This window comes from Staurois parvus, unplaced genomic scaffold (assembly GCF_062004578.1).
Source record: "Staurois parvus isolate SC_StPar_1 unplaced genomic scaffold, SC_StPar_1.0 ptg000070l, whole genome shotgun sequence".
Classification (NCBI taxonomy): domain Eukaryota; kingdom Metazoa; phylum Chordata; class Amphibia; order Anura; family Ranidae; genus Staurois; species Staurois parvus.
The window spans coordinates 1,251,456-1,269,145 of record NW_028317866.1 but is presented as its reverse complement, the minus strand read 5'-3'; the positions used below and the strand labels follow the sequence as shown (position 1 = coordinate 1,269,145).

Here is a 17,690-nt window from a genome sequence, read left to right as displayed (position 1 = left end):
ACTGTAAACACTGCAGCTGTCCTCTCTGTTAGCGATTGCCGGTAATCACCGGCTAGGACCCGGTGATTGAAACCCACGGCCGCGTGATTGAAACCCACTGTGGCTGGTCGGCAACCAGTTAAGTTATGTGTAATAAAATGGAATGACACCGGGAAAAAGTATTGAACACGAAGAAAGAGGTGCAAAAAGGCGTGGACGCCAGCTGAAATCTATCGGTAATTAGAAATCAATCCTGCTCCTTGTCAGAGCAAATTAATATAAGCTGGTTCAGTCTCAAATGATGGCCTATAAAAAGGTATCTCATTACCAAGGTGTCACAGAAGAAAAATCTTATGATGGGTAAAGGCAATAGCACCTTTAGAAATATATTTACTGAGAAAAAAGGGTGACATGTTCAATACATTCTTTTACTCGTTGAATATATATAGAGACATTTTTTAGAATGCCATAAAACTATGATAAATTTGTTTTGCTAACTGTAAAACAGAACTGCACTCACCTCCCTTCTAATGATGGAACACCTGCGAGCAGATTCCAAAATTGTATGCTGAACTGCCCATGCAAACCTCAGTGTAAAGATCATGGGCATAGTCCACTCCTGTTCGCATGGTTTAAATTTTCATTCAAAGTTCCACTTTAACTAACAAACCTCTGATAATTCCATCAATAATATTTGCTAAGCATGCAGTCTGAACTGGTGAAACATGACTAGCAGAGTAACATTTATTGTAAAAGTAGATTTTCCTTTGATATAAAAAGGGGTATGTTTAAGCTTTGCAGCAAATATGAGCCATTACCGGGCACAGGATGCTAAAATAAATAAGCCCTATACCACAGTTCTAAGAGTTTATAGAAAGTGCATGTTTGATCATGGAAAATAAATATTCTCGCTCCAGTCTCCTTTTGAGTATACAAAAAAAAAAAAATTCTGAAGGAGAAGCTGCCATACACCGCCTAGCAACGCAGCAATTGGGTTTCCATAGAAACCTGAGTGATGAGATGTCCTCTTCAACTATGTACCTGTGCGCTGTAACCCTATAGGCAGGAATTCTGCAATTGGATTCCTGTCAACCTTTAAGTTGATGGCAAAGGCAGAAATCAATCACAACCTATGCTGCTGAAGGGCACATGTACCAGGTTGAAGAGGATGTCTCAGCCCTCGTAAGGAAACCTGATTTCCAATGTGTGGAACAGGGTACAGCATCTCTGTCAGAAGGTGCATATATTTACTCAAAGAGAGATAGAGAGGGCTAGGAGAGAAAGAAGAATTTTGACTTTCCATATCTTGGAGAACAGTACCCTGGGTTACAGGCAAAGTGACGCTGGGTGGGTTATAAGCTCGTACCTTCAGGTGATCGTATAAGACAGGGAGCGTCTGCTAGAAGCGTCTGTGTACCAGGTTATTCATGGACAGTTTGGTGCAATCACCATTTTCCTCTCGGATTCTTTTTGAGCAGAATTCACACTGGAAGGTAGGCATAGAAAAGCCTGAACTGAGACCAGAGAATTCTCAGGGCATCTAAGGCTAGGGCTAAAGAAGGCTAGGTCCAGGCTGCAAACAAGGAAACCTTGTTGCTGAATCTGGAGATGAAAATGTCTATGTCCTGAGTCCCCAAATTTCTGCCATATCAGATTGAAGATGTCTGGGTGAAGGTCCCATTCTCATTGATTCAGGCAGTGATGGCTAAGGTAGTCCCTTTTCAGTTTTCTGCTGGACATTGAGTTCCTATCCATGAGATTTTCAAACTTGCTTGCTTTAAAGCTGATCTCCAGATTTTCTGTGACTTTAAATAGTGAATTTGGACCACGCTGGTCCAAATACTACTTTACTAATAAATACAGTTAGGTCCATTCATATTTGGACACAGGCACAATTTTAGATTTTTTTCAGGTATTTACCAAAACATATTCAAGCTATAGTTATATAATGGATATGGGCTGAAAGTGCACACTCTCAGGTTTAATTTGAGGGTATGCACATTCACATTGGAGGAAGGGTTTAGGAATTACAGCTCTTAAGAGTAACCATCCTCCCTTTTTCAAGGGACCAAAAGTAATTGGACAATTGAATCAAAAGTGGTTTCATGGCCAGGTGTGGGCTACTCCTTCGTTATTTCTTAATCAATTAAGCAGGTAAAAGATCTGGAGTTGATTCTAAGTGTGGTATTTGGAATCTATTGCTTTGAACCTACATCATGCTTTCAAAGGAGCTATCCATGCAAGTGAAACAGCCCATTGTAAGGCTTCAAAAACAAAATAAATCCATCAGAGAGATCACAGCAACATTAGAAGTGGCCAAATCAACAGTTTGGTACATTCTGAGGAAAGAAGAACACACTGGTGAGCTCAGAAACATAAAGCGGCATGGACGTCCATGGAAGACAACAAAGGCAGAAGCAAGGAACAGGTAAAATGAGAATGGCAGAGAGAAGTGGAGGAAAAAGGGGTAAAGCATGAGGGCCGTGGACTAGGCTGTAACCCGAGTTCCAGAATAACGCAAGGGAAACTGTAGGATTGTGAGCAATGTAGGATATACATTTAGGTCCATATATATTTGGATACAGGCACAATTTTAGATTTTTTCAGGTATTTCCCAAAACATATTCAAGCTATAGTGATATAATGGATATGGGCTGAAAGTGCAGACCTAGACATCTCACACTGGGAAAGTTGGGAAGTTTTGCATTCGGTGACATCCTTGGTAATATCAAGAGCAGTCAGAAGAATCATCCCTCAAGGACCACTTTAACCAGACTGCTCTGTGCCTATGTATTGACAGAAGTCCAGTTTGGGAGAAAAGCCGAAATACTTCCAGCAGACCATTACAGCTGGAGGGCAGGGCTCTAGCCAACCTGTGCTACACACTATGAGCAAAAGATCCACTTAGGACGAGCAACGTCAGAAACCAACAATCATAGTGACCAAAATAGCAGCGATGCAGAAAAGAGTCTTGACTGAAGAAAATGGAAAACTGAAGAAAAGCAAAGCTGAAGAAAAGACATCCATCCTCCTAGAGCAGTGATGGCGAACCCGTGGCACGCGTGCCACAGCCGGCACGCCGAGCCTTATCTGTGGGCACGCCAGGAGAATCCAGCGGCGCGCTGTCTTCCCGGCTGTAGTGTGCGTGACAGCCGGGTCCCAAGTGCGCATGCACAAGAAGCAGTGCTCTTTGTGAATGGTAAGGCGGTACCTGGGACACATGACAGATCCCAGAAGCCGCCGGACCAATCACAAAGCGCAGCGCTTCTCGCGCATGCGCACTGGGCATCCGGCTGTCCGACGAGCGCCCACACTACAGAAGCCGGGAAGACAGCGCGCGGCTGGATAAAGGAACAGGTAAGATAAAAAAAAAACTCTGCGGAAGTAAGAGCGGGTACCTGTCAAATTCAGGTACCCGCTCCCCCTCCCTCCCCAAAGGTCAACAGTCATCTCTGTGCTGTCCGCAGTCTCTGGTCATCCCCTGTGCTGTCCGCAGTCTCTGGTCATCCCTGTACTGTGTCCGCAGTCTCTGGTCATCCCTGTACTGTGTCCGCAGTCTCTGGTCATCCCTGTACTGTGTCCGCAGTCTCTGGTCATCCCTGTACTGTGTCCGCAGTCTCTGGTCATCCCTGTACTGTGTCCGCAGTCTCTGGTCATCCCTGTACTGTGTCCGCAGTCTCTGGTCATCCCTGTACTGTGTCCGCAGTCTCTGGTCATCCCTGTACTGTGTCCGCAGTCTCTGGTCATCCCTGTACTGTGTCCGCAGTCTCTGGTCATCCCTGTACTGTGTCCGCAGTCTCTGGTCATCCCTGTACTGTGTCCGCAGTCTCTGGTCATCCCTGTACTGTGTCCGCAGTCTCTGGTCATCCCTGTACTGTGTCCGCAGTCTCTGGTCATCCCTGTACTGTGTCCGCAGTCTCTGGTCATCCCTGTACTGTGTCCGCAGTCTCTGGTCATCCCTGTACTGTGTCCGCAGTCTCTGGTCATCCCTGTACTGTGTCCGCAGTCTCTGGTCATCCCTGTACTGTGTCCGCAGTCTCTGGTCATACCTGTACTGTGTCCGCAGTCTCTGGTCATCCCTGTACTGTGTCCGCAGTCTCTGGTCATCCCTGTACTGTGTCCGCAGTCTCTGGTCATCCCTGTACTGTGTCCGCAGTCTCTGGTCATCCCTGTACTGTGTCCGCAGTCTCTGGTCATCCCTGTACTGTGTCCGCAGTCTCTGGTCATCCCTGTACTGTGTCCGCAGTCTCTGGTCATCCCTGTACTGTGTCCGCAGTCTCTGGTCATCCCTGTACTGTGTCCGCAGTCTCTGGTCATCCCTGTACTGTGTCCGCAGTCTCTGGTCATCCCTGTACTGTGTCCGCAGTCTCTGGTCATCCCTGTACTGTGTCCGCAGTCTCTGGTCATCCCTGTACTGTGTCTGCAGTCTCTGGTCATCCCTGTACTGTCCGCAGTCTCTGGTCATCCCTGTACTGTCCGCAGTCTCTGGTCATCTCCTGTACTGTTCGCAGTCTCTGGTCATCTCCTGTACTGTGTCCGCAGTCTCTGGTCATCTCCTGTACTGTGTCCGCAGTCTCTGGTCATCTCCTGTACTGTGTCCGCAGTCTCTGGTCATCCCTGTACTGTCCGCAGTCTCTGGTCATCCCTGTACTGTGTCCGCAGTCTCTGGTCATCTCCTGTACTGTGTCCGCAGTCTCTGGTCATCCCTGTACTGTCCGCAGTCTCTGGTCATCCCTGTACTGTGTCCGCAGTCTCTGGTCATCCCTGTACTGTGTCCGCAGTCTCTGATCATCCCTGTACTGTGTCCGCAGTCTCTGGTCATCCCTGTACTGTTAATTAGTTTGCACTACTGTACGAGTTGTTTTTTCTAAACCAAAAGCTCGATATTCAGGTTTCATTGCAGTGTTGGCACTTTGAAAGAAATAAGTTGGTTTTGGGTTGCAGTTTGGGCACTCGGGCTCAAAAAGGTTCGCCATCACTGTCCTAGAGAAATGAGGAACATTGTAAGCAGGAAGGATTATTTTGTGCTGGCCTCCAGTTTGTTTGCCAGGGTCCAACTCTCCTGTAGGAAGTAGTATAAACTGAAAAAGACCTCCTGTGTCCCTCCAATGGATGAGAAATTTTATTTTTACTGATTCAACATGCATTTTGTTTAAAGGGAATGTGTTCGGAAAAAACGTTATTTAAATTGTTCAAAGTTTTTTTAAATAAAATACAGGAAAATATTCAAGCCCAACAGAAGTCCCACACATTTATTTTACTGCTGTATGACTTTGTTTTTTAAAGTACCTTGTGCAGGCATTTATGAGTTACAGTCAATAAGAGTCCTGACACAGATGTTGTTGAAAGAATATGGTGCATTTGGCCAAGTTTCTAAGATCATGGTAAGCACTGGACAGTGTGATCATAATCTGTAGATTACCGAAATGTGCAGTGATATTTAGGCATACACAACTGCTTAAAAAGACCCTGTCACCGCAAGGTCAAAAGTCAAATAAGCCCATCATGAAAAGGAAGGAGGCATATATACGAACCCTTTCTAGTGACCCTAGAGTTGAAACCTCACCCCTTTTGGGTTTTGCAGATCAGCAACATGGCAGCAATGTAGCACACAGGCTGCCAGTAAGTATTTAACTGTAACAGGTTAGGCTTACATGGGTTTTGAACCATGATCAGAAATGAACTATGAACAGAAGAGTACAGTAAGAATATTAGTATAGTACGAAAACGGAAGTTGTTTGTATACTTTATATTTGTACTATTTTATATATATTTCTGTGATTCCACTTGGTAATTTTATTTACCAGTTTTAAAACAGCTCTAGGACACATTTCACATTTACCAAGTTGATCTCAAAAATTGTATCTCACCTCCGAAATAATAAATCCACATTTAATAACAATGTACCATGAATACGTGTAAATTTTTATTGTGCATTGCTAGAGTTCTGGCCATGTGGGGGTGTGGAGGGTTTTTTTTCAGAAAAAGTGAACCTACACTTTAAGCAAAAAATGTCTGCACTTACTGGAACACAGCTGTGGTTGTTTCAGCGTGACCATCAGTGGACTCAATACTAGCTAACCGAACACATGAAAATGTCACTGCAGGCCTGTGAAATCTCAGGGTTCAGTTAAAAGAGCACAGCCACCAAGATAAGAATATTCAAGGCAGATGTCAAAAAGCAAAATATATTTTAAAACGTATTCTAGCCATTACTACAAATCATCAAGTGGCAAGCGACAGTAGTCAAATAATCCAAAACCACCAAAACAATAAAAAAAAAAAAAAAGTTATATTTTTGGTTAGTTAAAATGTCTTCAAAAACAGCAAAAAATTAAGCACATGCATTTAAAACTAAAAAATAAAAGAAATTTTTTTTTTAAAGAGCAGATTACCGGGCAGGACACAGAGGCCTTCATAATCACAAGTACTTGGTTATGATGCCACCTTGAAGTGAATGGACACTGGCAAAAAAAGAGCAGGGATCCCTGCCCAGGCCACCAAAAAGACCACCTTGCCATAAGGAGCAGAAAGGAAATCTTTTAGAGAAGCTCAAAAAGAGAAGCCTGCAAAACAGACAAGTCCAAATTAAAAAGTGTAACTCCAGGTTTACTTTTACTTTAGTTTGTTTGGGCCAATCAACTGATAACTCGAGTTCTTTATTTGCACTAATCTGAAGACAAAATAAAAAGCAATAATGTGCAAAAATATATTTGTTAATAAAAATCAGTGCAAAATGGTAATTAAAAATATAATTGGTGATGATAATCAATCAAAATAGTAGTTCAATTATCTAATCAAAAACAATGGTCACAAATTCAAACCAGCAAATGTTATCAAATATTAATAAAAATCAATGGCCATTCTTCCATACTCATACGCCTAGACCTTTCCACTGCCTTTGACACAGTCGACCACCTATTCCTCCTCCGCAAACTCCACGACTCTGCTTTCTCCTGGTTCTCCTCTTACCTTTCTCAGCACACTTTCAGCGTCACATACAACTCCTTTGCTCCTCTTCCACTGTCCATTGGGGTACCCCTAGGCTCTGTCCTTGGGCCCCTCCTTTTCTCTCTCTACACCTCCTCCCTGGGCCAATTGATAATCTCCAATGGCTTCCAATAATACCTCTATGCTGATAACACCCAGATCTATCTCTCCACTCCCCAGCTCACCCTCTCAATCTCACGTATCACAAATCTACTAAGCATCTTGTTCCAACTACCTCCTAACTTTTATCACCCAAACAACCTAGACGGGCAAAGCTTATCTCGCCTAATTATGACATCACTCAAGGTGTCCATTATCTTTACTAAATGATCCCAATTACCCTAAGGGGGGCAATATAGGATTAGCAATAATTTTGGATTTTTCCTAAAAACTCCTGTGCCATGTCAAGAGTTGACCTCGAACGTTCAGCTTGTTGTAATTATGAAAAATGTATATCTTTATATATCTTACAGATATTCACTGAGGTCATTTGTAATGAAATCTGTTAATTATCTAAACTCTTCTGTTGCATATAGATGTTGTAATATAATAAACTCAAAATAATTTATAATATCCAAATGTATACCAATTGCTAAAACCAAGAGATATTGAATAGAATAAAAAAAACAAATGACTTAAGTAGGCAAGTATTCGCCTCATTCAATAATAATAATAATACTAATTGACATTTTTGATTAAAATAATCCTGTGAAATAACACCACCACAATAGTAAAGGTCAATTTTAAGATGAACTCTTTTCTGGATGTTGATGAAAAAAAATCATCTTGAACAGTTTTGTTGTTTGTGAAGTCCAAGACATGGCTTTCTCAATTAATCTTGCAAATTGGTACCATGATCAATCTTTATCTTGTGACTGTCTGATACAACCATACCCCCCAAATTTACATCCTGGGAAAGTATGTCGTAAGAAACTAAGAATGTCTGATGTTAGAGTCTTTGTATTCTATTTGTATACAAATTTAAGTTCATGGTTTCTGAACAAAGAACAAAATGGATTCCAGCTTGCCCATGTTACATTATGTAAAGATGATACGTTCAGGCCTGTGAGCAAAGAATACTTCTGACAGCTTTACTACACTATGAGAATTTTCTCTTGCCCCTTATACTATATTGGGGATGTCTGATACGGATGAGAGGATCAGGGGTGTCATAGCCAAGACCTGCTGGTCTTTGGGAGATCCACTTGTTAGATCTGGTTGGCAAAGGGAGAGAAGTACCTTGATGTGGCCCCAGGAAAATACATGCTGAGTGCAATATACCCAAGTATATGAGGTTTTTACTCTGGTAAGCCATTTAATTGTGAGTGATGGGCTTGCACATGAAGATCACTGCTGCATGGTGTTGAAGCACACGGGTGTTATATTTGGACTTTACTAGACAAGTTTGACTTTTATTAGTTTTGCAGAGTTTGTTTTTATGTTGTTTATGTTAATATTGTGGAAGTGTTACTGAGGTTTGGTGGATTTATGCATCAATCCCGAATGCAGGCTGCTGAAACCCAGTTTATATAGATTTTATCAGTGGGGACAGTGGGGTTGTTTGAAGGGGACAGTATAACCAAGTAGCGATGAATAAAAAGTCCTCTGTGTTCTGTGATGTGAAAATAACAAATACGTTTTTTTTCATATAAAACTAAAAAAAACTTTGGTTCCTAGAATCTCTTATATGACCGAAAGCCAAGGCATCCTAGTTCATAAGGTCTCTGGCTACCAGGAATATTGTGGGCGTGTTCCATGTTTTTGAAGTCTGCAGAGTGCCTTTTCAGCTAGCCAGTCTGGTAAAACTAAGAGATAGAGGAGCAGAGAAGCACATTCAATGTGCATCACTACTAAGCAGACTGCGGAGATAGCTTATGCAATGGTTAAATATGGCTGACCCCATGTACAAATATAATGGTGAATTGGTGTCTTGCAGAAATACAACTGAAAGTCCATTCAAATGTAAATAAAGCTAGTAGAAAAAAAAAATATATTAAATGACTTAGTACCTCTGTATCTGAAAGTCGCTGCTGTACATGCTTAGATCTGTTCAATATTTGTTCATCCATTTCTATGTCGCTTCCGCCACTGTGGTGAGTGTCACTGTTGTCGCTGCTCTGAGGGCTAGCTGCTGGCGAACCTATAAACATATTTATCAAGGTTTATTTTAGAAGTAGATATCTGAACTTAAAAGCTTATATTAGAGCATTAGTCATCGGATACAATCATACAAAACCACTGGCTACTAATAAAGTTTGCAAAAAAAAATAAAAATTTTTATAAACCAAGAAAAAAAAAAAAAAGTCTCTGAAAGTATCAGTGAACCATATATTGCAATTATCTCAGTGTATATACATTTATATCCATTTTCATGAAAAAGAATTAAAGAAAAAATTGTGGCAATTTCCACAGACTCACCTTTCTTGTTGCCCATTGGTAAATTAGTATTCAGTAATGATGCAAAGGAGCTCTGTTTAGAAAGCTGGGCTTTAGCTGCTAGTGCATTGTTCCACAGGGCTTTAATCAACATTGAAGCCAAATACAAGGTCTATAAAAAGAAACCACTTCCTGTTAGCAGAATACTAGTGGCTCATGAACAAAAGACACACAAGCACAGCCCAAACTACACCAAGGATTCGGTTCTACACATGCCAGAAACCTGAACTAGTTTTAAAGCAGTAGCAAAAGCGGATTAACAATAAAAAAACGTCTCCCTGCAAGACAAAGTCATAATGTGCTATTATGTGTCGTATGCACATTGTGAAAGACTTACCCCAAAATGAAGTATCCCAGAGGTGCGCTGTCACCGTCTGAATGGCCAAGCTGCAATGACATCACACCCCCGCATGCACACGGAAGCAACGATCAAGGCAAAGCTCTCTGAAGGGATGGCATACTCAGTATGCTGTCCTTTCAGAGTACAGTGTGCATACCCCGGTGCTGTTTAGGATATATTCCTTGTACCTACAGGTAAGCTTTATTATTAGCTTACCCGTAGGCACACATGAAAAAAAACAAGTTCACTACAACTTTAAGGAAGCAATTTGCAAGACAAACTAAGCCTTTTCAATGGCATTTTAATATGCAACTGGAACAGAAAAGAGAACAAAAACATCTGTAGTACAGAAATACAAGCAACAGGTCCAAGCCAGTTCCACACCACACTCCAGCCTTGAATTTCAAAAAGCAGTACTTTCTACAGGAAGCATGCATGCAAGGAGCACCCTTCAGAGTACAGGGCTGGGGCACAGAGGAGAACAGGTTGAACTGTGGCCTAGAAAGCACTACCTGACGCTGGGAAAACTGAGCAGGGCGAGCTGAGATTCTGAACAGAAGCTAAAGTTGATAGAATAAGAAGGGCCGTTTACATCGCAAAGTGAACAATCACTTTAAAAACTATAATGTAAACTTGTGTTCACGTCGAATACCCAATCATATAGTAGAAAAATAACAGGATTGATTAAAAATAAAACATCTTCATCCTATTAAAAATAAAGGTAGGTAGTGAGCGTACGAAAGGACAACCCTCTATATCCTCAAAAACATAAATAAAGCGTAGCGCTCATAGAAATATAAATATTAATGGATCACAATAAGATATACCGATAAAATGTCGCTCATTTTCTCAGTATATCTTACTGTGATCCATTAATATTTATATTTCTATGAGCGCTGCACTTTAGTTAATAGGATGAAGATAAATAACGTAAAGACAGCGAACATTTCCTCTATTTCTAAACAAAAACTAAAAGAACTGCAAAAAGTACAAAGTCACAAAATCAGGGGTTTTAACCATTCCCTAGTGTACCCAAATGTAAGAAAAACAAATATATCTATAGATATACTGTACCTTAAAAGTTCATTCCACTTAAAAGTTCACTCCACTTAAAAACAGAACATTTTCTCTCTTTATTACTTTTAGAACCAAATACGTTTTAAAATCTCTTTAACAAATACACAGTGTTCTGAAAATACTTTGTCATAGACTATGGGCTCATTCACACAGGCGCTCAACCATGTAGAGCGCGAAGAGACTTTTCTGTCCTAGCACTGAGGGTGTGTGCATGCAGCTCATATAAGTGAAATGACACGCATCTGCTGTATGGATTCACCAGCAGTCCATATAACCGATACCTGTTCATCCACTTATATGGGCTGTCGTCACGTGGCTCTTCATTCTCTACATGGCGCCCACACAAGTCCTAAGGGGTCTATTTATTAAAAATATATATATATATATATATATCTATCTGTTGGACGACAGTGATTTCCAAAGATAATCTGCTCCGTCTAGTGGCCATAATGCAGATTTTTTTGTGTCATAGAATCCAAAAGAAACATCACTTTTTGGAGTTGGCCTCCAAGGTTATAAGCCAGGACGGTTTTAAAATAAAACCAGTTTTTCTTCTCCACTTACCTGTTCCGTATGTGCACTGGGATGTAGGCCTGACACTAAATTCAGAAGATGTCTCAGAGGCACAGGATCCAAGTTTTTAATCAATGAGGGAAACAGATCATGGATATAGCGACTACAATGTTTCAACTGTAATACAAAAAACTAAAGTTTCAGCATTTTAAGACTCCAAATATAACAATTTAAATATCAAATACATGTGCATCTTTTAATACTCTGAAAAATAAAAATTTTGAATTATTGTAAAAGTTTTCTTAACATCCATTGAGAATACTCTTGGACATGCGGGTTATACTGCCGCCTACAGGAGGTTTGGAAACTGGCAAACCAAAAACAAACAATGAGCTAGCCCCTGTACAGCCCCACTTCCAACTGTCATGCCTCCTTTTAGTGCTCTAAATTATATAGGATTTAATAGCATTTCAGTGTTTGCAGAAGACATCAAACTATGCAGTGGAATTATGTCCTTACATGATGTCTTCAACTTACAAGCCAACTCAATGCACTATTTAATTGGGCAACTACATGGGTAATTAGGTTTAATGTTGATAAATGTAAAGTTATGCACTTGGGGGCTAAAAATATGACATGTACATTCTAGGGGAACAGCTAGAGGAGAAGGAGCAAGAGAGACAGAAAAACTGAGGAATGACAGATGGAGAGAGTCAAACAGAGGCTGGTTTAACATTTGTGTTTCCTGTAGGCAGCAGTTTAACTCACATGTTCAAGAATTATCTTCCTGTGTACCGTAAAAGATGAAAAACAAAGTAAAGTAACATGCCTGTGCAGCTGCCCAGATACAGTCAATGTGCTGAGTGCTCAGCCGGCCTTCTGCAGCAAGAAAGTTTAGGATAACTTGGCACTGTTTGATGATCTGGAAAAAAAAGTGCTTAGATATAAAACAATAAGCACAAGTGAAAAGAAATGTAAATGCAATAAATCAATACACCAACCTCAATGTGTAGGTTTGGTCCAAAAATATGTTCCACCACATTATTGCTGATGAGCCAATCTGCAAGCTCCTTTGCTATAGATCTGGAAAAAGACAACAGATTAATTGTTCCTGGCATTGTCCCAACCAAACAACTTCAGGTGATTGAATGATATAAAAAAACAAAAAAACCTAACCCCTCTCAGCTCCCTCCCAAGCTGCAGTGTTCTCTTCTCTACAGCCAAAGTCCAGAATTTATACAGCTTGTCTGAACTTCCAGAAAGCAGGGGGAGGGGTGCTGAAGCTACTTTCTGCAGAGCTCAGTGAAGAGAGTTGAGAACTGTCAATCACAGGCTGTGTGCTGAAGCTGCCTCCCGTCACCTTTTTATCTCTTGGTTTCAGAAAAACCTGTCAGAAGTGACTCATAGCAAGACAAGTACACACTATAAAAGGATATGCTTTGTTCATATTTCATGTCTGGAGGTTTACAACCACTTTAAAAGGTTAGAAACTAGCGCAGTGGCCTGCAAGACACACCGACCAAAGAGAGTGTCTTCAGTGGCTCTAAGATCGACTTGGTAAAACTTCATAAGAGTATGAATCAAAGACCAGGTAGAAGCAATACAAACTTGAGCTACCGAAACCTGATGACAAATAGCTCAGGAAGCACCAACACTTCTGGTAGAATGAGCTGTCACCGAAAACATTTGAACACTGCCCTTTAGACCGCAGGCTTGAGGAATAAACAGACAAATCCATCAAGAAATTAAATATTTGGAAGATGCATGACCCTTCCTTGGGCATTAAGGAAGCACAAAGAGGAAATCTCACTGACAAATTGCAGCACTGTACTTCAGGTAACACATGACAGAACTTAACCATATCCAAAGTTTGAAAAGCCTTGTTTTCCCCGACTGCTGAGACTCAGGATAAAAAAAAAATAACGACGGCAACACGATGGCCTGGTTGAAATGGAACAAAGAAACCACCTTAGGTAAAAATGATGGCTGAGGCCATGGAATCTCCTTGTCACAATGGAGCACCAGAATGGTTTCCTTACAAAAAAGAGCAGCCAATTCCAAAACTCTTTGGGCCCAAGTAATGGAACCCAGAAAAAAAACCTTTTGTCAGAAGAATTAACGGAATATCCTGGATGTGTATAAATTGAGATTTCTGCAATACAGGAAGTACCAAGTGGAGGTCCCAAGGAGTCCTGACCAGTGAAACAATGCATTTGACTCCTTGCACAAAGACATGTACCAAGGACCATGAAGCAATCATTATCTGAAAGAAGATTGCCAAGGCCAAAATCTGACCCATGATCATATCGAAGGACCAACCCTGAACTCCAGGTTGGAGAAAAGCTAGGATGCAACCCATAACAGACTTGCAAGGATGAGATCCTCTAGTCTCACACCAAGCAAAAGAAGAATCTGTAGTAAGTCTTCCTTAAAGCGGTAGTAAACCAAGAAATAAAAAAAAGTCCCCTCCAAGGTAATGCCATAATGTGCTAATATGCATCACATACTGCACATTATGTTAAACTTGGCTTAAAATGAAGCCCTCCAGCAGCACACTGTCACCGCTGTGGAGGCTTCCATCTTCACCTGGTCCTTCTTCTGGGTTTGCAATCTACAGCCGTATGACAGGCTGGACTGTGATGACGTCACTCCCGCGCATGCGCGAGGGAGTCCCGGGCCACGGCACACAGCTCTGAAGGAATGGCATGGGTATGCCATTGCTTCAGAGCGCATGCGCCGGCTTTAGGAACGAGAGAGTATCTCCTAAACAGTGCATGTTTAGAAGATATTCATTTTACCTACAGGTAAGTTTATTATAAGCTTATCTGTAGGTAAAATTTAAAAAAAAAACAAAACAATTTACCACTTTAAGGACACTTTTTGAGCTTTCAGTGTGTGGTAGAAGTGACTGAATCAGAGACTTCCTTGTCTCTAAAAACCCTGGTTTCAACAGCCATGCCATTAAATCCAGCGGCTATAAAGAAAGATATAGATTGCAACATGTCTGGTCAATCCAGGAGCCAACAGTTGTACGCCGACATGTTTACAATGTTGGGAGTACCACATTCTCCAGGGCCTGTTTGAACTATTCTGTGCTCACAGAATTAAACTGTAAGGCCTGAACTTATCTCTACATAATGTAAAATGGGAATGCTGGAAGCCATTTGGTTCTTTATATTCTGTTAGTATACAAATTTAAGTTCATGGTTTCTGAACAACTTTCCCAGGTGGAGCCTACGTGAATGTTTGTTTTCCACATGGAAAACAGTTCATGATATTTTTATTGTGATGATTTTATAATTAAACACTACACTATATACTATCTGCCTGGCTCCGTATGATGAGTGCTTCTTTCTAGGCTCCTGGTTGTATCATTAGTGGCGTTGAGGAATGAGAAAAAGAAGTTCACTACAAGTTGGATTACAGGCTATTAAGCAAGTAGTCTTCTGGCGATTGCATGGTGGTGGAGGGCTCTGCACGGGAGAGCAGCACTTGTGTAAGATCCAGTATTGTCTGGAATTTTCACTAGAGAGATTCTTTATAAGACCATCACTGGAAGGACTTTTGTTATATTATTGCACTTGGCACTTTAAAGAGCACGGTTTATGTATTTATACTGATGTGCTGTTATTAGAAGGATTGTGTTACATTATTAGACTTGGCACTTTAGTGAGTACTATTTATGTATTTGATTTATAATATTTTATTTATTTACGGACTTTGGTTATTTCACATTTATGTATATATTTCTGATATATGGTTTATGCGCTTCACTACTCTGATACAGTTATATTTTGGATTTGTCACTTTCCTTTAGTGCAAGCTGCTGCGAACTACAGTCCCAACAAGGAGAGCTCTGCTGCGACCTACAGTCCCAACAAGGAGAGCTCTGCTGCGACCTACAGTCCCAACAAGGAGAGCTCTGCTGCGACCTACAGTCCCAACAAGGAGAGCTCTGCTGCGACCTACAGTCCCAACAAGGAGAGCTCTGCTGCGACCTACAGTCCCAACAAGGAGAGCTCTGCTGCGACCTACAGTCCCAACAAGGAGAGCTCTGCTGCGACCTACAGTCCCAACAAGGAGAGCTCTGCTGCGACCTACAGTCCCAACAAGGAGAGCTCTGCTGCGACCTACAGTCCCAACAAGGAGAGCTCTGCTGCGACCTACAGTCCCAACAAGGAGAGCTCTGCTGCGACCTACAGTCCCAACAAGGAGAGCTCTGCTGCGACCTACAGTCCCAACAAGGAGAGCTCTGCTGTGACCTACAGTCCCACAAGGAGAGCTCTGCTGCGACCTACAGTCCCACAAGGAGAGCTCTGCTGCGACCTATAGTCCCTCCAGATTTGATCTGCTGCAATCTACAGTCCCACAAGGAAGGCACTGCTGCAACCTGTAGTTCCACAAGGAAAGCTCTGCTGCGACTCAGTCTCACCAACAATTGGTTTACTGCACTCTGTAGCAGACAAGGCACTGCTAATGCAGCGACCTGCAGTGCCAATGAATGCACAGCTCTGCTGCGACCAATAGTCCCACGAGAGGCCACATTGTCACACTCTCGTGGCAGCTCTCAGAATACTCCACACCATTTGTGATGTCGCCAGTTGCACTGTGCATGCAACCTAGTAAACATAGGGGGGGAAAGAATAACTTTCTGCATCCTGCATTTGACTCCAAAAGGCTTCTAGACTGCTCAAAAGCTATGTAGGTGGTCTGGGAGGATGCACAGTTAAAGAAAAAAATTCCTTTTCCACCTAAGTGGAGGGACGGGTGATGGTGTTACTATAATAGTAACAGCAGGGATCACTCTAGGGCACCCACCAGTCTGCTGCAGGATCCCCCCTAGAGGAGGGGGTTCAATCTTCACCCATCGCAGACGGTAATGTCGCAAGGGTCTTCTGGGACCACTGAGCATCACTGCCCTGGACCTGTATAGCACTCTACCGGTTGTTGCCCAAGGTTCCATTCCACAGGGATCTGACCAGCAACGTAATGGGCTGTTCTTGCATGTCCAGAGCAGGGTCCAGGTAACACTCCTCTGAGTGTCGACAAGCTGTAAGCAAATTAATCTGGAAAAAGCTAGTCTTCTAATTACAGATGGAACCAATGAAAAGCTAGGTACCTTTTTGCTCAGCGCCTGCACAGACATGACCATCACCTAAAATTCTAGTAAAAGAACTAAAAGTAGTAGTAAACTCTTTAGTAATTTTACCTATAGGTAAGCTTATAATAAAACTTACCTGTAGGTACAATTAATATCTCTTAAATGTGCACCGTTTAGGAGAGATTAGCCCCTTTTCATAGCTCGCGCATGAGCTCTGAAGGCATGGCATGCCCATGCAGTTCCTTCAGAGAACTGTGCCGTGGCCCAGGAGTTCCGCATGCATGTGTGGGAATGACATCATCACGGCTCAGCCAGTCAGCTGGTCAGAGCTTGCGAACCCGGAAGGAAGACCGGGTGAAGATGGAAGCCCCGGGGAGCAGTGACAGCGCTCTGCTGGAAGACTTAATTTCAAGGCAAGATCTTCATAATGTGCTAGTATGCAATGCATACTAGCACATTATGCCTTTACCTTGTAGGGTTTTTTTTCCATTTTTGGATGCGGTTTACTACCGCTTGAAGCCTTGCCTAGCTGGGAGGAATTATGCCTGGGTGTAGATTTCTTGGCATTTTGCCACTGTCCAATTACCTGATGCCATGCCGGCAGCATAATACTATTGTCATGGATATGAAGAGTTCAACAATGTTTTTAAAACATTAACATATAAAGGTAAGTTTATGTACTTTAAAAGTGGTTGTAAACCTAAGGCAAAAAATATAAACAAAGTATATCCCTCTACAGCAGTGGTTCTCAACCTGTGGGTCACGACCCCTTTGGGGGTCGAACGACCCTTTCACAGGGGTCCCCTAAGACCATCAGAAAACACATATTTCCGATGTGTAAAGAGCAGCTACTGTGTAGAAAGCAGCTGCTGTGTTGAAAGCAGCTACTCTGTTAAAAGCAGCTACTGTGTTGAAAGCAGCAGTATTGGAGATAAAACGACACTCATGAATTATAATTACTGGGTAAATAATTTTATGGTTGGGGGTCACCACAACATGAGGAACTGTATTAAAGGGTCACGGCATTAGGAAGGTTGAGAACCACTGCTCTACAGTCTTCAATCCAGAGTGCTAAAACTGACGAGTTTTCCTGACACCAAGAGAAAAATGGTAACGGGAGGGCACACCCTGTGAGATCCTGTGTAAATTCTGAGAGATCCTGTGTAAATTCTGCACTTTAAAAGGATGTGGGGGAATGGCCGCTGTATATATACCGGTACAACCTATGCAGGATGATTGGTTTCTTCTCTGTGT

The 17,690-nt window shown here is 42.0% G+C and overlaps 1 protein-coding gene across 5 annotated transcripts in view; it reads right to left on the bottom strand.

Annotated features, from left to right (window-relative positions):
* The window catches only part of USP34 (ubiquitin specific peptidase 34), a 244,271-nt gene that overhangs the window by 167,737 nt on the left and 58,844 nt on the right, over positions 1-17,690 (bottom strand). For all 5 annotated transcript variants that reach the window (XM_089669184.1, XM_089669187.1, XM_089669185.1 and 2 more), the window contains exons 9-13: positions 12,337-12,418; positions 12,165-12,257; positions 11,387-11,512; positions 9,388-9,517; positions 8,979-9,109 (exon numbers count right to left, since the gene is read on the bottom strand). In XM_089669184.1, the coding sequence (XP_089525310.1) occupies positions 8,979-9,109; positions 9,388-9,517; positions 11,387-11,512; positions 12,165-12,257; positions 12,337-12,418 (562 nt within the window). The remainder of the gene's footprint in view (positions 1-8,978; positions 9,110-9,387; positions 9,518-11,386; positions 11,513-12,164; positions 12,258-12,336; positions 12,419-17,690) is intronic.